At 28.0% G+C, this 25270-nt stretch overlaps 3 protein-coding genes across 3 annotated transcripts; 1 reads left to right on the top strand and 2 right to left on the bottom strand.

Annotated features, from left to right (window-relative positions):
• Positions 1-2028: 2028 nt before the first annotated feature.
• Positions 2029-3245, bottom strand: LOC119688269 (odorant receptor 33b-like). The gene is made up of 2 exons (XM_038102950.1): positions 2503-3245; positions 2029-2440 (listed from the first exon to the last, which is right to left on the bottom strand). The coding sequence occupies exons 1-2, from the start codon at positions 3243-3245 to the stop codon at positions 2029-2031; spliced, it is 1155 nt and encodes a 384-aa protein (XP_037958878.1).
• A 10801-nt stretch (positions 3246-14046) lies between these two features.
• On the top strand, positions 14047-15388 carry LOC119688268 (odorant receptor 33b-like). The gene is made up of 2 exons (XM_038102949.1): positions 14047-14765; positions 14848-15388. Exons 1-2 carry the CDS (start codon positions 14047-14049, stop codon positions 15257-15259), a joined length of 1131 nt encoding a protein of 376 aa, XP_037958877.1. The 3' UTR covers positions 15260-15388.
• A 1386-nt stretch (positions 15389-16774) lies between these two features.
• LOC119688267 (odorant receptor 33b-like) lies at positions 16775-17966 on the bottom strand. Its single transcript, XM_038102948.1, has 2 exons — positions 17242-17966; positions 16775-17186 (listed from the first exon to the last, which is right to left on the bottom strand). The coding sequence occupies exons 1-2, from the start codon at positions 17964-17966 to the stop codon at positions 16775-16777; spliced, it is 1137 nt and encodes a 378-aa protein (XP_037958876.1).
• Positions 17967-25270: the final 7304 nt, after the last annotated feature.

Below are 25270 nucleotides of genomic sequence, written 5' to 3'. Positions count from 1 at the left end.
TCCCCTTTCAGCAGTAGCTCGCACGAATTTCATTCGTTAGGTGTGCGGAAAACTTGGCCGCACATTCATACCTTACAAATGTGTTCGATTTTGTTTGATCACTGCAGAAATATAGGTATATACTTCTAAGTACAAACTCTTTTGTTTAAAAAAATTAGGCTTGCTGTTATAAGAAGTATGTGAAAAGTTGTGTTTATTCCATATTAAAATAAAATTAAACTTGTATATATATATAAAATATTAATTTAACTTATTTAATATATTATTTTGTTAATGAATAGTTAAATATTGTATTGCGCATATATACTTTTGGCTAATGTAATATAGTTATTATTAATAAAACATGTCATATATTGCAATTGATCATTTTTAATTTATGCGGTACATGTTAAAACAATATTGTAGAAGGGCCGCACACCCTTCCAGATAGGGCACGCGTGGTCACTGGTTTTGGCAAATAGATATAAATATCATTTCGAAATATGTATTTAGCTAAATTTTGTATAAATAATTTATCAGACTCGATGAGGACCTTTTTGTTGTTAAATATGAAGCCTTGTTTCAAACTTATTAATAACTGTCCCATCTTTGAAGCTACAAATTTCCAAATTAGTTGTTTATATTAGAAATACTTAGATTAGTTTCTATTTGATTCCCAAGAGATTCATTTTATTTACGCTATGAGCAAAACTCTTAGACAGCAAGAAAATAACGTTGACCTATTTTAATATTGCCACAATTGCGTGGTCGCAGAGGAATGATCTGTTACAGCAATAGCAAAGTATGCCTTTCATCTACTAGATTGCTGAACCATAGACTGACCTATATTTTTCGATTCTTCTAATTTTTTTTCCTAAGAGTATACTATTTAAATGATAGTGTTTAATGCAGAAGTATGTGTTTCAGTGAAGCACTATTGTGCTTCCTTATAATTCCGGCATCGTTTCTTTAATCTTTTCTATATAAATAACGAGTGATGCCTTATGAGGTGTGGTAATTTAATATATGACATAATTGGTTGTTTTATATTATATTTAATTTAATAATGCGAAAATATTGCAGAATATGAATTATTAATTTGATTAAAATTCATTAAAAATTGCTTTCTATTACGGAAGAGGCAATAAAACTCTGTAGAGTTGGTTCTATACTACTACTTTTTATTGACACAACAGAGCTTAGAGACCTACTCTAAACTCAGAAGGGGGCACAATAGACCCGACAGTCGCAGTGTCACTTCCCCTTACAATAATAATAATTAGAATAATATATTATGGTTCAATCGTACTGTCCCACAGTTGTTATAATATCATAATATGTTTTTTATCTTAATTTGTTTTAAAACTATGAGTTGATTTAATTTGTCCATAAATTACACGGGGAGATTAAAATCTTCGGCACTTTTTGTTTTTAGTTTGGTATGACTTAGATCTAGACCTAGACAATCTTAACGAAAGAGTGCAGTTACATCGAATTTTCTATCGAAAGAAGAAATGTGTCTGTGACAATCGAAATTAAAGAGTCTTTACATACCTTAGTCTAGAATTTAGGTATCTGCTGACTACACTTTACCAATAATACTAGTAGTTGGCGAATCTATATAAACTTCCACTTAGATCATTATTACTTTTATTTTCTCCAGTCAAAACTGATTTTTATTGCATTTAATGTTGAGAGACATTTGGAGTTTTTAAAACTACAAATATCTATAAAATACACTTGCAATATAATTAGGACTGTTTTTAAGTATAGGTTATGTCAAGATTTTCATACTAGAATTATCAAAATTGCAGGAACAGTAAGTAAGTGGCTTCAATATAATCATAATATAATAAAGGAATCACTCTAAAGGAAACTACTTGATATGAGTAAACTTACAGTTGCTACTTTAAGTTGCATTTTAATTTATTGATGGTGCCTAGAAGTGAGTTTAAAATAAATTATAGCAAATATTCAAATTTTTAATATAAGCGAAATACAAGTAACTCTTAAAAATCCTGTGTTCAAGTGCTATTATTCAAAATTCCATTATTTAATACTCATGACGAGCGTAAAGAAGGAATAAGCCATTTTGCAAGTAGCGAAAAAAGAGTCCAAATGAATTCGGAACAAACCTCCAGCAAAAGCTGGAACGTTCCGCAACGAAATCTGCGTAAAGACAATAATACTGCGTCGAAAAACGTTTGTTTGGGTAAACCATTTGCAGGTGAATAGTGCATAAGGTAAATTTCGAAGTTCATCCTCCATTAGGCTACCGTAATAACAAACCGGAAATAATTCCACAATAATCGAAAACAGAAACATTATATAATATATATAGCCGATTATATTGTCCGCAAAAAATAGTAGATAAACAAGTGCAGCGCAGATATTGAGTGCATTCGCTAAGAACTGCACTAAAAGCGGTATGGAAACTATTCGTTCCAGTCGTCGATGTATACTGAAATATATAACAGAAATACTATATGCTACTGAGAGATAAACATATATAACCATATTTACCACATAATACGGCTGTAGTCTTCAAAACACTCATGTAGTTCCGTGGCATTAATTCCGTCTGCCATTTTGGCATTGTAGCCAATTTTGGAGATGCGCATGGCCAATATATGCACATGTCCGGCAAGTGTACAGTACGCGACTGGGCTGTAAGCATCGTTAATAACATTTTGCACGGTTTGCATACATAGACCAATGTATTGATATATAATAGCACAAATATAACTGAAACTACTGGTCTCCCAATCAATAGGCAGCCAAGCGGGACAGAGCAAACGTCTCTTACCGCCCAGTGCCAACGAAATTAATAAAACAATGCCTGATGAAAAGTAACTAGTGCTAAACATGGTAACCATAAAATGAGAGAAACGTTTGACTTTGTACTGAAAATATGTGGATTCATCGTTTTTCTGAAGACGTGCATCGAGTTTTGCATATAGTTCTGTTAGTTCTTCCATTTCATTAATATGCATTGTGTATGTAATAATTTTAATGGTACATGCAATGCTGGCTACATTTAAAGCCATGTTATTGAAGAATTCTTCTTGATTGCGAGCCAACAGTAGTCCAATATTGAGATGCAATGGAAACCCAATCGTCACAGCAATTGTTATTATCGTTTGATAGATATACATGAGATACGCATTATATTTGGTTTTGTATCCTAACAATTGCCAATATATATCAAACCGTTTAAATATAGCAATGCTATATTCCGTCTTATTCAATTTATTAGACTTTTTCATTTCAAATTTATAAGTAAACACCTATAATTATACTTTGGTTGCCCTTCGCGAAAATTGTGTACTCTGCACTAGTTCGAGTTCAGTATTGAGACAAATTCACTCTCGTCATTGAACTAAATGCCCAAAATATATATTGAAAGAAATTAAAAAAACAAAGTGAACGTATGTGCTATTTCACACTTCATTATATCATTATTATGAATGAATAATTGATATTTCTCTATAATATAATTAATTAATTAAATATTGAAAATTAAACATATCAGTACACTGTTTAAAATTTTGATAATGATTGAAATGGGATAAGTCATAAACTTGATATCCAAAATAGCAAACAGCGATATCCTTAGTTTATTGATATAGAGTTATAAAAGAGGATTGTGATAAAAATACTACCTTAACAAGATTCAGTTTATTAAAAAGCTTAATTTTTACGCACTACTTGAGTAAAATTTCTACTCCTCTCTTGTTTCTCTTCTTTCTACCTCTTGTCTCTTGATTGTTGTCCTTCATTGACCGCTTTTTGCCTACCCTTTTTCACCCTCTAATATCTCTTGTAAATAACCTGTCTATGGTCCCTCTCACCATATCATATATTGTCATCTTATCGTATTTCTACTCATCTCATTTTCCATCTTGTTTCTCTCTAGGTTCCTAACTTTTTCTCTATTGTCTCTATTGTTTCTCCATTGTTTCTCTCTTCTATTGCTCTCGTTGTCATCTTGTATTTTTTTAATTATTTATTTATCGTCTACCTCTATTGTCTCTCACTTATCTGCCTCTTGTCGCCGTTTCTTGTATCTCTGCCTTGTCGCCCTGAGCCCCTTCCTTGTATCGTTTTGATTTTTTAATTTTGTTTTGCCTTACTTCTATTAGTCGTTCTCTTTTCTGTTTATTTCCTGCCTCGTTCTTGGTCTTTTGTTGTTTCTGTCTTGTCACCGTTTATTTTCATGATTTTCCTCTTTTGCATTATGTTTTCCATGTTTATTACTTGTCTTTTTCGCTTGTCTTCCTTTTATCTTCCTTTTGTCTCTCACGATTATGTTTCACTTTTTTAAAAAGAAAAACCATAATATTTCATTAAGTAAATAGCATTTGTTTAATATCATAAGAAGATCACTGTTTATATAATGAGCAGCGGCGTAGTTATATTAAGTTTTGTATTTTTGATCGGGACTATATCCAGAACATTTTACCATTTTAACGCTGTACGGCTGTACAATTTACTACATGGGTGATTCATGATAAACAAATCAAATAAAACAAGCTCAAATTTATGGCACTTAACCGCCAATGATTACCAGTTTTTTTCAAAAGTCTGACCATATAGCAACAGTGCCCTTAGAGCATCGACTATGTGTGAAAAAATAGGGAAAACCAACTAGCAAACACACACATCTACTCAAAAAAGCACTTAAAAAAATATAGTTTAATAGATCATCCAATGTGAGTCCTGTTTTGGGATACAATGACAAACTGTTAGGATAACTGGATGAATTTCGTCACTAAAAGAGTTCACTGATGCAATCAAGAACTGTATATCGGAAGAGTAATGCATATCATGTTATAAGAAATGTTTCGAATGCATGTAAAAGTCTTTATATCATACAAGAGAATATTTCACAACACAATAATGATCATTTAAAATAATTTTTTGTAGAAAATAATAGAAAAAGTTGCTTAAAATAGCTAACTGGACTAAAATTAGTTGTCAAATAGGCGTGCCTTGGAAATTGGAATCGTGACTATTGCTCATTTTATGAAAATAATATAATGGTTGCTGAGTCCAAAATAAAAATATTTCTGTACAAATTCTTTATATCAGCTATTCTTTATATATATCAGCTATTATTCTTTATATCAGTTTTATAATTTTCTTTTTAATTCCTTCCTCATAGCAGGGTATTGTACATCTAGACAATTCCTTCATAAAAATCCTTTGGGCAATACACAAATTGTCGATATATAATCAACTCAAAATAATTAAATAGTAAAATAAATTTATACCATAATACCACAACAAAATAATTTCTTTAAAAAAATTTCTTTTGTAATAAAGGAAATGAAAAAAAAAAATTAAAACAATTATAAACTAGAACAAATAATTTTCTTAATTAAATTAATTTAAAATATAAATACAAATTTTAATTATAAATTAAATAATAATTGCAACTCTGCATGAGGTTTTATTAGTGAGAAAAAAATTCATATTCTCTTTATCCTAATGTTGGCCGCATTGAAAGGATATTTACACATAAAAGGACACTTTCAAATCAAACATGTCTTGAAAGTGACAGTTGCATTTGGAACTTTCACTACAGTAGTTCTCTGCGCTCATATATATTCTTGAAATTTACATAGTTTCAGTAATCAATAAAATAAATTAACTTACTAATATTATTTAAAAATAATGAATATAAATTTTTATTTTTAATGTTGCAATTCCTGCGAAATAAACATAGCAATAGAATTCTATTCCATTCTATGTAAATAGAAAATTTTAGTCATTTTCGAATAAAAGAAATATTTAATTACGGTCTAAAATATTAAGTTTAAAAATTGAAACTAACATTTTTTTAAAAATGAAAATTATATTTTTTATGAAAAAAATAACATATTTTAATACATAAAAATTAAATATCTTTTCAATAAATTTGAGCAGTAATTTAATCTATTGATTGAAACTACTACTAATCTATTAATTCAATTCATTATGTTATTATTATTTCCGAATACTTGTCCGTCTGGCAAAGAAGTGCGTTTGTTTACAGAACAATCATAAAAATAATTATATGAAATAAAATAAAATAAAACACAGTATATTGCAATAAAATAAATAAAAATAAAATAATATAAAATAAAATAAAAATTGAAATAAATTAAAATACAATATATTGGAATAAAATAAAATATATTGAAATAAATTAAAATACAATATATTGGAATAGAATAAAATATATTGAAATAAAATAAAAAAAATAAAAAAAAAATAATATTAAATAAAAAAATTTAAATAAAATAATATACAATATATTGGAATCATATACATAAAATAAAATAAAATACAATAATATAAACTTATATGAAATATTATAAAATAATATAATATAAAATAAAATAAAATAAAATAAAATAAAATAAAATAAAATAAAACAAAATAATAACTATTTGCTCATTTATAAAATAAATAAAATAAAATAAAATAAAATAAAATAAAATAAAATAAAATAAAATAAAATAAAATAAAATAAAATAAAGTAAAACAAAATAAAATAAAATAAAATAAAATAAAATAAAATAAAATAAAATAAAACAAAATAAAATAAAATAAAATAAAACAAAATAAAATAATATAAAATATTATAAAATAAAATAATACAAAATAATATAAAATATTATAAAATAAAATAATATGAAATATTTATTTTATAATATAAAATAAAATAATATAAAAGTATATAAAATGAAATAAAATTAAAGTACTGTAAAATAAAATAAAGTACAGTAAAGTTCAATAAAATAATATCAAATAAAAACATTAAAATAAAATAAAACACAATAAATTGGAATAAAATAATATATATTGAAATGGAATAAAGCAAAATAAAGTAAAATAATATAAAAAAAAAAATAAAATAAAGTAAAATGAAATAAAATAAAATAAAACAAAATAATATAAAATATTATAAAATAAAATAATATGAAATATTATGAAATAAAATAATATAAAATAAAATAATATAAAAGTATATAAAATGAAATTAAATTAAAGTACTGTAAAATAAAATAAAGTACAGTAAAGTTCAATAAAATAATATCAAATAAAAACATTAAAATAAAATAAAATACAATAAATTGGAATAAAATAACATATATTGAAATAGAATAAAGTAAAATAATATAAAAAAAAATAAAATAAAGTAAAATGAGATAAAATAAAATCTAATTAAATTAAAGTACAGTAAAGTAAAATGAGATAAAATAAAATAAAATCTAATTAAATTAAAGTACAGTAAAGTAAAATAAAGTAAAGTTTAGTAAAATAAAATATTATTGAATTAAAAAAAAAGTTGAAATATAAAAAAAAAAAATAAATTATATTAAAATAAATGAAATTAAAATAAAATGAAATTATTTTTTGTTGAGTTATAATGAAAGAATCAAATTTTTTTGGCAATTTTTTAGCTATTTTGAATACTCGTCATGTTCGTCAGATACCCAACATCAGTAGTCGTTTCGAAAACATTTTCTATATATAATTATGCGTAAATATTTTGTTTAATAACCAAAAGTCGAACTTGCATCCAGTCAAATTTAAAGCTCAGAGTCAACGTTTAATATGAAACTGGTTCAAAACCATACTTGACTTGTATTATTCTTACTTGGAATTTTTGTTAATTTGCTATAAAAGTTCATTAACATATTAACTTGCGAAATTATTAATCAGCTATAGAATTACTGATTTATTTAATTACAGTTTTTTTTCTAAATTTTAAATTTTAGTACCAAGAAAAAAAAAATTATCAATTGATTTATTCTATAGATAATATATGATTTCGTTTCTATTAACGAATAAATTAAGATGATTTATGATCTCATGTTTACTGTAAATTATATTATATTAATTAAAATAATATTATAATAAAATAATATTATTAAAATAATATTTCCACTTAAATATTGCAGCAAGTCTAGAAAATCTTTCTGAGAATCCTCAAATCACTAAGTAAAACAGCCGAAATTATTCTACAATAATCGAAAACTGGGACATCACAGTGCAGTGCAGATATTAGGAATGTTTACAAGGAGCTCTATTAAACGAAAGGAAAGACCTATTTATTAAGTTTGCTCTATTATTACATCATTAGTATATATCATACATTTCTGTCAAAAAATTAAGGACTAAGTAATTAAAAGTTTTTGTTTTAGTTTTTGATAAGTTTTAATAGTTTATGTTACCTGCCTTCGCAAGACATAGACTATCCTACTTAGGGTCGCACTTTTTCTATTCATTAAGAGAGCTAGATTCTATTTCCATAGCTCGTGTCAATGGGTTTGTAGCCAATACCAAGTGGTTATAGGGACAGGTGTCAAATTCTTAGGGTATCACAATGAACCTCATGGTCTAAGTGAGTCTTCGGACGGCCCCAGTAACCTAACCTAATAGTTTATGTTAAGGCTGTGTACCTCAAAACTCTTTGAAATGGGTTGGTTCAGTCTTTTGAGAATATTTTAAGCTAGTTGATTGATATTTTTTTTTCTTTTGAAAACAAAGCGACTATGAATCGTTTCAATAACACTAAAGGTTCGAGGCTTCGGTTGAAAACTGATGCGACTCATAACCGATTCGAAGTCTTGGTTTAAACGCTTATTAATATATTCAATTGAAATATTATTTACTATTATTTAGTTAACAATATTAATTACTAAAAACATATTATAGAGTTTCTAATAAATTTAGTAGTTGTGAGCATACCAATTTCTTTAAAATATTTACATTAAAATATTATATATAGTATATTATTATAATCCTAACCGTATCTCAATTTATGTGCTAGGTATTTTCGATACTTTAAAGGATATGTATATTCCGCTGAGTTTAAGAATGTGTTGTTTATGTCAATATATAAATAAATATTTTAATTTATAGTTAAATAAATAAGAAATAAGTTTAATAAAAATAAATTAAAGCAATAAACCAAAGTTTTCTGCATTAATTGTTGCTAAGCTTTCGTGGAATTAAACATGTTTATATATCTATATTATTTATATATCTATATATATATCTATATATATATCTATATATATATCTATATATATATCTATATATATATCTATATTATAGATACTAAGTATCTCACAGGTATTAAGAAAATTATATATATAAAAGGGTTTTTTTTCCATAAGTAGTGAATTACAACAATAAAAATTATTTTTTATATTATTTTAATTAATTGAATTTTTGGATGACCATACAACTGTTTCGAGTGTTGCCAAATACCCATCACCAGTGATCTTGGAAATAATTCTTGTATTTTATTATTGGTGAATAATTTTTTTGTGACTGCAAGCACCAGGAATTGAACTTGTGCCCTGCTCAGAGTCAGCTCAGAGTTAGCGCTTATTAACCAATTGACCCAAAGTCGTACTTGACTTTTATGTTCGCACATTGTTTTTGAGTTTTGTTAATTTGCTGTGAAAGTTCATTAATAAATTTACTTGTTATGTTTATATTAGAACGAATTCATAAATTAGTTGTAGAATAATTGAATTAATTAATTATATTTTTATATTTAATTATTAAATTTCAATACTATTCCGTTTGTAGAGGCAAAGATACATGTATTTATATATATATATATATATATAGATATATCTATATAAATAGATTTATATAGATAAAAAGATATACATATATATAGATATATATGTAAGTAAATACCAAACAGTATCTATGTTTCATATAAATTTTTTATTGAAATAAATAACAATTATTTTATATAAATACATATACTTTAAAGTTTATTTTTGCAATATTATTAATATATATAAAAAGGTCAATTTAATTTTTGGTATTATTGAATGAAATTAAATAATAATTAATGTGCAAGGATTGTTTTGACATTGAGATGATTGTCAGATATTTCCTTTGATAAACTTTACAAAAGCAAAATTATGGAAATACAATTAAAATAATTTAAAACAAGTGTTAATTTTCTCACCAACATTTATTTTAATTATATTCAAATAATCACTATTTCTCAAATAAATTAATAATATATGCCAATATTGCATTAAAAATTTATTCGACATTTAATTTCAATAAAAAATTGTTTTTTATATAATAATATCAATAGCAAATTTTATTATTTAAGTAATTATTATTTAATTGCTATTTAAAAATTAAAGCAATTCTTATTTTTAATGCTACTTTAGTACATAATTTTATGTTAATCAAATATTAATATTTTTTTGAAAATAATATAAATAATAAACGTACATTTTATAAAATATAAATATCTGTTTTAAATACCTATTTAATATGGAAGATAGGTATTAAAAACCTGTCACCTTATACGTATATAAAAGAGGAATTCTGACATTAACATTGAATTATTAAATTAAAGCCTGTTAGGATAAAAACAAAAGTATCAGTTTTTAATTTAAATAAAACAAATTTTTTAAAAAAAGCGATACACATATGTCAACGCTTAATCCAATCTTCCATACACTTTTCGTAGGCCTTCCGTGCAGGTATGGCTTTTAGTTCCTTCGGCGAATTCCCTTTTACCTTTTGAGTTTCGGGAACAGGAAAAAGTCGCACGGCGTCAGATCTGGTAAATATGGTGCTTGACCGATGACAGTGGTGCCGTGTTTGATCAAAAAATCACGTACAACAAAAACTTTTCATAGTAAAAATCGTTAAATGCACTTGAGGTAGTCTTACATTAACAGCTGCTGTAAACAAACTAATTGACAGATGGCGCTCAAATTTGTACCATATGTCAAGAAAGGGTGTACCAACATAACAAAAAGTTTAATGTTCACATTACAAAAAAAATTTTTTGAAAAAGGTCTATTACTTAAGGAGTAGTTAACAAACAACAAAATCCGGATACTTTTTGAGCAGAAGGTACACGACTTCATAATACTTTTGAGAACAGACTAAATATCGATTTCTAATTTAACTTCAACAAAAATGTTATCTATTTAACCTGACAGACTTAACTACTGCCGGTGCAATTTGCTATCATGCATATCTGGGATGTCCAGACTAAATAAATAGCTGACCAATATCACTGAATAGGTTAGATGGCCGCAGAAAGTAATACGATGATAATCTTAAATTTAGTTTTATTAATTGATTATTCTCTTATATAAAGAAGACACTTTTATACTCTTATATAGAAATTAATATTGTGATCATAGTAAGAAATGGACAATATATTTGAAGTAGTATATAATATTGAGTGTAATAAGAAGTATCTACTGTTTTTGCTACAAGAAAATTTCTTTAAAAAAAAATTTTTTTTAAATATAATTGATATTACCCATAGCGATTTCCAATTGCTCTTCGGTCGTCAAACTTTTTACCATTAAAGGAGTATTACAAAGACCGAAATCAATGGTAGTCAGATAATGTAGGATTCTTTAGTTATTAAGTATGTTTGTCATGGTGAAGCAGAATTCCTTTTCTATAGGACAATTTTGGTCAATTTTCCTTTATTATTTCGTTCAAGCAGTTGAGCTATGAGCAATACCAAATCACCTGTTTACCAGGGTGGGGCAGTCGATAATAGACCATTCCTTTCCAATCGCAATAAACACTTAACATAACCTATAAGAATTAACTTTCTCAGCGTCATCTAAAAAATTTTCACAATTTTGCTGTCCTAAGTGGATCTGTTGTTAATTTTATCAAATTAACGATTAAGTAAATATTTATTATGAAACAAATTTTAGAATAGATAAGGGAACCTAATACCACCATTTATTTTATGACTTTAAAGTTGTCTATGATTTTTTTTTTATAGAGAACATTTTTTATTAAACTCTGAAAGTGTTTGATTTTGTAATAAACTTATCAACTATAAAAAGATCACAATGAATATAGTTGTAGGCATGCGGTTTTCATAAACACTTATTATCTCTGAACATATGAACTTAAACAGAACAGATATCACACTCTACACGGAACTGCTAAGAGATCACTATAGTTTGCGATACCGTCTGAAGAAAATTGGTACAGCAGACAATGATTCTTGCCGACTCCGTCAAGAACACTTTCAATGCGCTTATGCAATTATGGCAAGATGCAGATTTAACTATCTAGTCTGGATTAGACTAATGGGGCGAAATGCTGCACAAAAGATCTTTCAATTCGCAGTGCATGTATGGTCTAGCCATAATAATAATAATAATGCCAGAAGTAACGAGAATAAATGAAAAATATTAACATGGGCTAAGTTATCACGATGATCTTTTGGTTAACTGCTTATTAGATGACATAAAAGAAGACTGTGCTAGAAGACTGTAATGGTACCATATATTCGATCTACCTTCTTGGAATTAATATAATAACCTCACAAATTTTCATCAAATAAAAAGTAAAGTTAAAGCAAGTTCACAGTGTTTGATTTAGGCATTTATTTATTTATATTAATGAGTGTTAAAGCTGAATGTTCACATCATAATGATTTAATTTATGCAGTGGTCTTATATGTCAAAAAAGTTATTAAATAACTTTCGTTTGTTTACATATTAGTTGTAAGAAAAAAGTTTTGGTGTTATATAAAATAATTCTTTTAAAATGAATAGGTGTTAGTTACATTAGTTTATATTTTATATATAAAACATATGTCAAATATATTAAATTTCGATCATTTTCCTTTAGTTCCCTGTTATTCTGTATTTTACTTTTACATCCTATTTCATTTCTCTGCATTTTAAAGGCTTTTTCAGCTTTTTCGAACTGATTTAAGGCGAAAAATTTGTAATTTACAAAGCGTTGTATAGCTATGTATTGTAAATTAACCTCGTTAGCGGCCTTAATGAGCAAAACTATCTAAATGAAGCACTGTGAACGTGCTATTACGTTATATTAAAAGCTACAGCCTAAATATTTCATTGTAGAATATTCAGTAAATGTGATAAATATTTTTGATATGTGGCTGTTAATTTATACCATTTACTTATTATATTTGGTTATTTTTTATTTAATTATTTTTTATTATATTTTTTGTTTATATTATAATAATAATAATAATAATAATATGATATTATAATAATATATTATTTTATTTTTAATATATTATATTATTTTTACAATAATAATATAATATATTATTTGTAATATAATATTATTATAATATTTATTTTTATTACCATTTATTAATTTACTTTTATGCAAATGATAATTAATAATAATAAAAAGAAAAAATCTTCTCAATCGATTAAAGAAGGTAATTCATTAATATTATGTTATAAAATTATTTATTGATTTTCTTTTTATTTTTTTGTTAGATAATAACATAATCTTTATTAAAATTAATTATTTCAAACTAAAATTATTTCGATGATCCTAAGCATATTAAAAATTTTAATTAAATAGCTGAGCTAATTACTTGACCCTGAAATAATATTGTTGCTTTATAATTACCATTCGAATATTACTAACTTTTATATAAATAATCACTTTTAAGTTATGGGAAATCTAATTGGAAATCCATACACCCATTAAAGTGAGTGGTGTCGTTTATAATAACATGTTTACGCCAATACTCGCCGATGGGCTTGGCCTCTCTTGTATATAAAAACATATAATTAATCAACGCATTATAGCTCATTACATTAGAATAAAGGGATTTTAAAGCAAAATGCTTTTCATAATTCATGGAACATAAGTTTATATATTCTCAACTAAATGAAGACGTTAGCTCGATGTGATTCAATGAAGAGAATTAGTCCGGAAATAAAGTAAAAAGTTAAGGACGAAATTTCTGCTGCAATCATTTTCACTTAAGGAAGGAATTTGGACGGCTGCCAAGAAAGCATCAAAAGTTGCACTTACGCTGCCCTATAGATGTGCTTACGTATGAATATTACTTCATCTGAAAATAGGTTTCACAGTCAGTGGGAAGTTTATGTCCGTATTGTATTCCAAGTTGATCATTTGATTCAACACAACAAAAGGCAAAATAAAGTCCGTCAAATACTTGAAAAATTTATTTCATTGTTAAGTAGGAAAGAATAGAAGCTTCACAAAAGCAGACAAAAGATTGCGAATCCTTATTTGGTTGAAATGTCAGTTAGCAGCGTCGCTATATTCAATCGCTATGCGATGTCCTGGAAAATGTTGGGCATCAATACAGGACGCAACAAATATCTATGCGGCTTGTATGACATTTTTGTGACGCTTTTCATGACGATCAACTTTCCGCTCCATCTCAACATTGGACTGCTGCAGAGCAAAACGCAAGGTGAAATAATAAGTAATTTGGTGGTAAATGTGGCGGCCAGTGCATGCAGCGTCAAACAATTCATTTTGCGTAGAAAGCTAACAAAATTGAACGAACTGAATGAAATATTTGGACAACTGGATGGTCGCGTTATAGACAAGGATGAGCAACTGTACTTTCAGAAGATTATGTTGCGTGATGCACGTTTCCTGCTCAACACGTTTATTACCATTTACGTATCTGTCAGTGCTGCTGCCATTTTGGCACTGCTGATGGACGAAGAGAGACGCCTCTTGTTGCCAGGATTCTTTCCATTCGATTGGCGTGCGACCAATCTGAGTTATTTATGTGCTGTTGGCTATCAGTTTGTCGGTTTGTCAATGCAAGTGCTGCAGAATTTTGCCAATGATGTTTGCGGTCCGTTAAGTTTATGCATGTATGCAGGTCACGTACATCTCTTGAGTATGCGTGTATCCAAAATAGGGCACAATGCAGATATAACACCAGAACAAAATTATACTGAATTAATCGCTTGCATTGAGGACTACAAAAAGCTGATGAGGTTTGTGGAGCTTGGTTCACTGTTGGTTCACACTGAAATTTTTAATGTTATGCATTTGCTTCTTTTTTTTTTATCAATTTAGAATGTTCATTATATTGCAGGACACTTTGTCCTCTGCAATGTTTGTGCAATTCGTGTGCAGCGGGTTCAATATTTGCGTTGCTGTGGTTTCGATATTATTTTTTGCCGATAATTTATTTGCAATTGTGAATGCCATTGTGCTCCTCATAGCTATTTCAGTGGAAGTATTCCCAGCTTGCTACTACGGTAGTATGCTGCAGTTGGAGTTCAGAGATTTGCCGTATTCCATTTTCTCATCGAACTGGGTAATGCAATCGCGTAAATTTCGTTATAATGTTGTGATTTTTGTAGAAATGTCCTTGAAAGAAGTAACAGCATATGCTGGAGGAATGGTAAGGATACATATTGATTCGTTCTTTGCTACATGCAAGTTAGCATATTCATTTTTTGCACTTATTCAAACCATGAAGTAGACAGTCTTAGAAGACAAATATATGCAGTATATACCTAATAATAAATGATTTTTCTTGGAAGAATAGGTCCTCTAAATGGTCCTTAGAAGGAAGCAAGGTTCATTTTTACAAAATTGAAAATTTGAGCATGGACAAAAATTATTTGCTAAGTAGTTGTCATACTTATTATGGTGAATTGCACTTTAAAGTAGAAACTTAACTAATGTACAATAAAAATATTAAAAATTTTAAAAAAATTTACGTGTTATTATTAAAAGGAAAGTGTATAGAAACAGTAAATAAAATTTGGTAATAATAGGAAGATAGAAAGAAATAGTAGTTATTAAGTAAAACACACAAAGAAAACATAAGAAAATAAAAACGATGGTTTCTTTTGATAATTTATCTTTAATAATTTAATTTAATCCTAAAACATTTGCGTTATAAATATTGATATCTGATACTGTTAAATATTCTACCATTAGGAACATACATTCTTTGATTTATGGGGACACGTCAGCTTCGGTTTTGGCCTTAAAAGCTTACATCAAGTGCACAGTTCCCAGAAAGGCCTTATGAGTGCCTTTCTGTCGTATACCAAAAATTATTATTCATCAAAACATACGCAAAATTTTTTACCACAAAAAATATACTTTCTATATATAAGTATGAGTTTTATTTTAATTTAAAACTCTAAATCCTCTTGAATAAGGACCCTATACCTTCAAGTGCCTCAGGTCAGCACATAGAAAGACTATAGTGAATTTCTTTTTTGGCAAATATCATTATTCTGTGCTATAAGCAAGTACATATATGATTCTAAACTGCTAAACTGTTACACGGTATTCTAAATACAGGTATAAATAATACAGACACCTTTTGATTTTATGGGAAAACAAGTAGCTACACAATCATCTCTCAGACTACGGGAGAATATTGCATGTCAACAAGGTGACTGTGGATATGCTTTAATGATTCGATGCAAAATAACAGTATCTGAGATACTGTATTCCAGGTTTTTTTATCATGCCAAAATACATAATTTATTTTTTCTCTCGAATAGAATTAGAAAAAGTGAAATTAGATAAAGAAAGTTACTGTGCCATATACTCGAAAAAATCCAAGCTGTACAATAAGATGTGAGAGAAGTTACCTCTGTTCATTTCATGTGATATATAAACTCATGTCAACTGTTTTCGTTATAATTTATATTTATTTTTGATTCATTTTTACAACAATAACATTATTATCCTACTATGGACATATGAATTAACTTGATTTATTTTACTTAAGTAGTTGAAATCTAACGAGTTGCACAGAAGAAGAGAATAATATTCGAGGTATTAGAGTACTAACTGTTTACTGATTAAGGTTTTAATTACTCCAACTTCTAATTTAATAAAATACAGTGAAAGTAATTGAACATCAAACAAACGGTATCAAATATTCCATATTCGATTTAAATATATAATAAAATTTTATAATCTAATTAAGCCAAAAGCCAAAACAAAGCTTTATATTTACGTCGAATTATTTTTACTTCATGCTCATAATAGCCGTGAAGAAAGAGTATGCCATTTTACATGTAACAAAAAACGAATCTAGATGAATTCTAACCATGCCACCAGCCAGAGCGGTAACGTTCCTGAGAGATAGTTGGGTAAAAATGATGACACTTCGTCGAAACTTTTGTGGCTGAGTAAACCATTTGCATGAAAATATGGCATAGGGCAGATCCCGAAATTCCTGTTCCATAAGACTGCCATAGTAACAAACCGGGAAGAGTTCCACACATATTGAAAACAAATGCATAGTATAGTAAACGTAGGTTATAATGCTGTTAGCGTAAAAAATTAAATAAACCACAGCTACGCAAATATTGACTGCGCCAGCAAAGAATTGTACGAACAAGGGTTTGGACACCACTTTCTGCAACGTAGTATATATACTAAAAAAACAATGTTTATATTATTAAAACAGTTTTTGAAAGAACAACTTAATACCTCATAAGATAATTATAATCCTCAACACAATCATGCAAATCGCTGAGATGAACTAACGCGTTCGTATTTTCATTGTGTCCAATTTTGGAAACTCGCATACCTAGTAAATGTACATGACCCGCAAACATACAAAACGCTATAGGTCCATAAACGTCATTAACAAAATTTTGCACGATTTGAACATATAAGCCAAAAAATTGGAACAATACTGCACCAACATATGTCTGTGTTGTGGATTTCCAATCGAATGGAAACCAGGCTGGGTACACTAAACGCCGATTTTTATCCAGAAAAAGCGATGCAATCGATAGAAAACCAACAGAAAAATAAGCTGTACTAAACATGGTCACCATTTTATTTGCATGTCCATTGACTTTCTGATGAAAATAGGCACGTTCATCCTCCGCCACAACACGAACATCCAGTTTGGATAGCAAATGATTCACCTTGTGCATATTTTTCAAATCTCTAAGAAGGAAAAAGAACTTAATACTGCAAGCCGTCGAGGCTACATTTATAACTAAGTTATTAAAAAGTTCTTCCTGTGATTTAGTCAGCACCAGTCCAATATTAAGATGTAAGGGAAAGCCAAATGTTATAGAACCTGTTACAATTATTTGATAGATAAACATTAGATACTTGTTATATTTAGTTGAGAAACCGAGTATCTTCCAGAATATATAATAACGTTCAAACACAGCATTGCTGTCTATTATTTCAGTCATTTTATGGTAGTTTAAAGATTTTTACTTTCTTTTTCTAATTGTTTCGAAAAGTGATTAGTATTGACTGCTGCCCACTCGTGTCGTATCGGTTAATGGCAAGATACTTTACAATATTAAATGTTATATCAACTGCATATCTCCTAGAAGGCGACATGTTCTTTAGCAGCTAACTCTCATTGCCTCTATTTCAGCATTCAAAACGTATAAATTATAAGTCAATTACTGGTATTTACGTTAATTAATAATTATATATTCTCTGGAAAGCATATAATTAGTTTTCATATTACCAAACCAAAACAGTTTATAATGACTTAATTATCTGCTGTTAAAATATTTGTTGAAGTTGGGAAGGGAAATCCTATTAAGCAATGCAAATGAGGCAAGCAAAATTTTGTTCCAACTCAACCCGGAAAATGTATTTTAATTATGTTTTCATTTCAGTTAACGCAAGTGATTGGGTAGTTTATAGTACTAAACTTTAAATAAAATTTCAAACTTTTGTTATAAAATGAGTTTTCTTTATTAAAACAATAACTTCTATATAACATGTATTCTCTAAAGAAGATATCCGGTATTGTAAAACAAATCACTATAAAAAAATCATCAATCAAACGAGACTTATTTTATCGCCTTTGAAGTAGGCCCCATCCAGTGCAAATAAGCGGCTAGCAATACTCAAAGGTTAAAGCTTAATCCGAAAATATTTTGTAGACTAATTGAGGTACGGTCTTCAACTCCTTGAGCGAATTTTGTTTTATGGACACCATTGGATCGGAATGTTAGGTGAGTACGGTGCTTAGTGATAATACGATCGTGAAACACTCAAAGGTATAATTGTGATCCTTATTTGACAGCATTACTTTAGTAACATATGTCAAACACAATCGTCATCGAAGACATCAAATGAATAGTTCAAAATTTACAATTTTAAAATATCAATCCTATACTCCTCTGCAGTCTCTACAATTTGGGTAGAATATCAAATCGTGCAGGTCATAGTTACCGCCTTGAGGCTTTAAAATCAATTATGTTAAATAATTTTCTAAATTAACAGCAATTAATTTAGAAAAAGAGATGATTTTAATATTGAAAAAAAAATATATATAAGTAATTATAACAAATTTGTTATAAAGAAAACAATTTATTTTCATTTACGGATCTTACTCATGAATAACTTAATAGTCAATATGGAAAAAACAACTAACAAGTCTTAAAATAAAAATGATTTATTGGATAAAATTATATACTTGGAGATAAGTAGCAAAGAACGAATACAAGACACTTAAGGTCATATGGTATTGCGTACATTTCAATTCTTTTAGTCATATAAGTAAAGAGTTTTGCTCATTTATTTGCCATACATAAGGCAAATGATATTGAAATCGATCCCACCAACTCGCTCACTTAACTCCACTCCACCATGTTTATCGAAAATAGTCAAAGCTATTAAAAACTTGAAAACAAGTAAATCTTCTAAAATAGATATTATACCGGCAAAATCTTGAATCGATTTTTATTGAAATATATAAAAAATTAAAAAAATTATTGACGGATTGACTTCAAACAGTTCCTATCAAGGTACCAAGAAAATGAGAGCGGATACTATGTAAAACTCAATATCTACGATCATTTAAACATTACTCATAGTAGGATAAAATCATGTGGTATAAAAATAAATTAACAACACCAATACAATTTTCAAAAAAATCAACTTCAAAGTACGTCGAGTAATCTTTAAACTAAAGATATAAAGACATAAAGCTAAGATTTTACAATTATGTAGTATTCCCACAGAAGATACTGCAACTAAAGGCATGCATACAAGTAATATAACGATTGGTTTAACTGAACTTCGAGAAGCACTCTTAAATATACTCAAACCAATGAAAATCTGAATGTATATATATGTTCCTCCAATTAAAACACCGATATCAATTCATCTCTTAAATACTAAAATATAAGTTTTCGTGTGTTGATGCCTACCAGCCATATTAAGAACTTCCCATGTGTGGATTTAGAGCCAATATTATTAAAATTAAGATCTCAAAGTGTAAACATATTATATCAAACTCTTCGAAAAAGTAATAGATTATATCACTAGACACTAGATTGAAAACCCGTAAAGTAATAACTGAACGCACTTGTCACAAATGATGTGGAAACACAGAAAGAAATAACACATTCTGAAATATATTCAAGTAATATCAAAGTTCAAACGAAAAATGGAAGAAGTTGAACCTATTCTGTTGATTTTGTTTAATTTATAAATATTCGCAACAATTACAATTTAATATTATTATTATTTAAATAACATTAAACATTAGAAATACTTTAAAATTTATGAGCAATTCTAACAAAATAATTTGTACTCATTTAAATTCTCAAAAAAAGAACCATTGTCATATCTTTTCAGAGTAGAAAGTGTAACATAGATCTGACTTACCGAAAGCCCGAACCTCTGCGTCAATATTAACAAATATAAAAATATATTTACACCCAAACCTCAAACTGGCGTCAAGGTTTCATTAAAAACACTGGATTTTTCAATATAAGGAGTTAATAATTTCTGAGAATTCTTCACTTAACTAAGTCCATAAACTATTTATAATTATAAGACTATTTATAAATACAAGACAATTTAAGATTTACACTTGAAATTCATTGTTTTATTAGCTAAATATTTTCACTGAGAACTCTAAACAGAAATAAATATTACATTTTTGACTTCAATATTAAAAACCAACTCCCGATCTCGCACTTTAGTTAAACCGGGACAAACAACAACTATCCGGCATAAGCAGATCGTTGTCAATGGAACGCGGTTTGGTCTTCACTTCAAACATGTGAGATAAAGGTTTGAAGCAACATCGTATGATTACATGATATAAAATACTAACAAATCTATATTTATCATATTTACAGTTCGGTCTTCGATCTGCATTATGCCCCGCGCAGAATAGGTGCAACTAATTTATTATGAGAGCATGTACACCTCATATAGTGGTTCGCCGTATACTGTACGAATGAACTCAGACTGAACCTTTAGAGCAAATAAATTATTTTAAAAGTAGCAACAATTTAAATATATATATGTACCTATATCCAATTTAATAATCCCTGCATATAATATGGCTAAAAACCTTCTAAATCAACGGTAAAAAAAGAGTAAAGATTCTCAAAAATAAAAGTTTTTTGTACAATTATTATTAGCAATTCTATATACATATATATATATATATATATATATATTTTTAAAAAAAAACTTTTTCTTAAGCAACATTTTGATATTAAAACTAAATGTTTATATAAGCTCTTTTTAAGCCAATGTATAGAGATGACAGTACAGGACACTCATACTTCCAGATTTCATAAAATGCAGATTGCAAGCTTTGCCCATCCACACAGATCGTGTACTTCGATTGCCAGAGAATGTATTTCTTAACCACCGGACAACTGGTATTGAACTGAATAAAATCCGAGATCTTGAACAATAAAAAAATTTGATATGTCAATAGGCTCAAGTTAAGCGAATTAACTCAATAGATTTTTTTTTTAAATTGTTATGTACATTTTTTCTTCAATAGATATAACCTAACATAAGTAAATGATCAAAACATAATTTTCCAAAGAATTATGCTTCCTTTTCTTGGGCATTACAAAAAGACTAGCAACGCGATCATTGCTACAACAACAATTTTATAACTGAAACGAAATAATTAATTATCAAACGAATTCAAAAATATTTTAATGAAAACGAATTTAGTAGAATGAAAAACGGGCAAACAAGTGGACTCAAAGTAAGAAATCTTATAAGAAGCAATTTGCGAATGCGCAGAAAAGACCAGTCACAGTTGCTTGTAGGACACTGGAATTATACAAATTTCATTCATTTTCACACTTAACAAAACTATTTTACAGAAACTCTTATTTAAGCCGAAATCTTCGCTTTTATTAATTTATGTAAGACAATAGTAAATAATATATTGTTCACATATAAGGTTGGCAGTTTAGCGCCGAATTGCACATGTTTTTAATCGCGTCCGTGAAGGCCAGAAATGGAGTGGTGTTACCATTGGTGCGAACACGTAGTATAATCTCCAGACGAGTAAAACATCCAGTAACTTCAATTTCCGCCAGCACAACACTAGGCATCATTAACAAGTGCTCCTGGATATTGAAAACCAACTCAAACGTTTCAGATTGAATTATGAACATCATAAAGCACTTGTCATGGTTATTATCATCATCAACGAACCAAATGTTGGCTGGAATGTCAGGAATGTAATTAGAATTCATTTCTCTTTATAGCGAACACAATTTCAATCTATAATGTACAAAATACTTCTTTATTTTTTCAAAATATATTACTTGAACTTAGCCTACTAAGCATGGATTTAAACAAAGAAGCACCACCACCTCACTCGTACCGATGATCAAGCGAAACAAGCACTGAATTTGCAAATAAACAAATAACGAATGTTTTGACACTTTTGTTTTGATTTATCTTCACTTCAGTGCTGGAAAACGAAACTGTTGGACAAATAACAACATATGGAGTATTGATACATAAACTGCACATGCCATACATTTTTAAGTTTTAAACACGTTTATATAAGGTTCTAATCAATTATATATGTTAATTTAATTTATAATTATGAATATAAATTCTAAATTGAAGTATTTAACAAGTATATATATAGAAAAGTTATTGAGGGCTTATAGCACATTCACTGTCTCACTGTCTCATTTAGGTACTCGCTCATATATATAAATGAGTGAGTGGTCATATTGTAAAGAGTTAATTTTTGTATTTAATAGAAAATTTTATAAACTCAATCACATGTTCTATCAACAAGAACAAAATTTTGATTAAAAACTTATATCCTCCGTGCCTCTCTTTACAACTCAGCTGTTGTTTGTTTACATTTTACTTTTTACAAGAACAATAAAAGTTTCCACTTTTCACCTACCGTGCTTTTTATATACACACATACTTGTTAAATACTTCAATTTAGAATTTATATTCATAATTATAAATTAAATTAACATATATAATTGATTAGAACCTTATATAAACGTGTTTAAAACTTAAAAATGTATGGCATGTGCAGTTTATGTATCAATACTCCATATGTTGTTATTTGTCCAACAGTTTCGTTTTCCAGCACTGAAGTGAAGATAAATCAAAACAAAAGTGTCAAAACATTCGTTATTTGTTTATTTGCAAATTTAGTGCTTGTTTCGCTTGATCAACGGTAGGAGTGAGGTGGTGGTGCTTCTTTGTTTAAATCCATGCATAGTAGGCTAAGTTCAAGTAATATATTTTGAAAGAATAAAGAAGTATTTTGTACATTATAGATTGAAATTGTGTTCGCTATAAAGAGAAATGAATTCTAATTACATTCCTGACATTCCAGCCAACATTTGGTTCGTTGATGATGATAATAACCATGACAAGTGCTTTATGATGTTCATAATTCAATCTGAAACGTTTGAGTTGGTTTTCAATATCCAGGAGCACTTGTTAATGATGCCTAGTGTTGTGCTGGCGGAAATTGAAGTTACTGGATGTTTTACTCGTCTGGAGATTATACTACGTGTTCGCACCAATGGTAACACCACTCCATTTCTGGCCTTCACGGACGCGATTAAAAACATGTGCAATTCGACGCTAAACTGCCAACCTTATATGTGAACAATATATTATTTACTATTGTCTTACATAAATTAATAAAAGCGAAGATTTCGGCTTAAATAAGAGTTTCTGTAAAATAGTTTTGTTAAGTGTGAAAATGAATGAAATTTGTATAATTCCAGTGTCCTACAAGCAACTGTGACTGGTCTTTTCTGCGCATTCGCAAATTGCTTCTTATAAGATTTCTTACTTTGTGTCCACCTGTTTGCCCGTTTTTCATTCTACTAAATTCGTTTTCATTAAAATATATTTGAATTCGTTTGATAATTAATTATTTCGTTTCAGTTATAAAATTGTTGTTGTAGCAATGGTCGCGTTGCTAGTCTTTTTATGATTCCCAAGAAAGGGAAGCATAATTCTTTGGAAAATGATTTTTTGATCATTTACTTATGTTAGGTTATAATTATTGAAGAAAAAATGTACATAACTATTTGAAAAAAAAATCTATGGAGTTAATTCGCTTAACTTGAGCCTATTGACATATCAAATTTTTTTATTGTTCAAGATCTCGGATTTTATTCAGTTCAATACCAGTTGTCCGGTGGTTAAGAAATACATTCTCTGGCAATCGAAGTACACGATCTGTGTGGATGGGCAAAACTTGCAAACTGATTGCAAACTGATTAATATAATACTTACATCATTTTTGTTTCTATTTCATAAATCCAAGATGACACTTTATGGACAGCGGTTTTTAAAAATACATAAGATAAAAGTGTAATCGTAGAGCGTATTTAAAACTATATCTAAAAATGGGTTCTAATAGATACGATTTATCAAACTGGAAACTACGGCGGCATAAGTACATAATATTAAGATGGAACTACCATATTTTAAGGGGATTGGAATAAGCACTGGAGACTTTTTTTTTCAAATTTTTTCCTTTTTTGATCAGATCTCGTATATATATACCAGAATTTGTAATGCAGATGGTAAGAATTGGAAGAATTTATCAATTTATTGGTCGGCAAAAATCCAATTAAATAATTGGGGAAAAAACAGCATTATCTTTTATTAGATATTATTGTTAAAATTAGTTATTATGTATATATATAATATAATTACTGAAACGTTTAGTTATAGTAGCGAATAAAATAAAATAATTAATAAAATTACAATACAATTTACAATACATACAGCGATTTATATAATAGTAACTATATACGCTGTTAGGTTGGTTTAAGTTGGATTGAATTATCCGGATATGAGTCACATATAGCCCCTTTGATCTCTAGCAATACCAGATGAATTTTGACATTAATATTGTTTTACGAATCAAAGGAGGACTTGAAGTTCTATTTCTGTCGTATTATCTATCTTCCCTTAAATACAATAATATATAAGTTGAAATGACACATAATATCTTGTCAACTATGAACTATCCTGACAATAAATAAAACAATCTGTTGATCTCTGAAAATCGCTATTAGCTAAACAAAATGTGTGTCAAATGCAATTATATATGAAAATAATAATTAATAATTAAACATTTATATATTGATCCATTTGGCAGCAATTAATATTATAAACATTCAAATGTCCATTGCATTTTTAAACTAAGTAAGCAATTTATTTTTGAAAAAATAATATAGTAAATACTGTTCTTCAA

The sequence above is a fragment of the Teleopsis dalmanni genome, chromosome X (genome assembly GCF_002237135.1).
Source record: "Teleopsis dalmanni isolate 2A chromosome X, ASM223713v2, whole genome shotgun sequence".
NCBI classification, from domain to species: Eukaryota; Metazoa; Arthropoda; class Insecta; order Diptera; family Diopsidae; genus Teleopsis; species Teleopsis dalmanni.
This window is presented reverse-complemented; position numbering and strand designations above follow the sequence as displayed.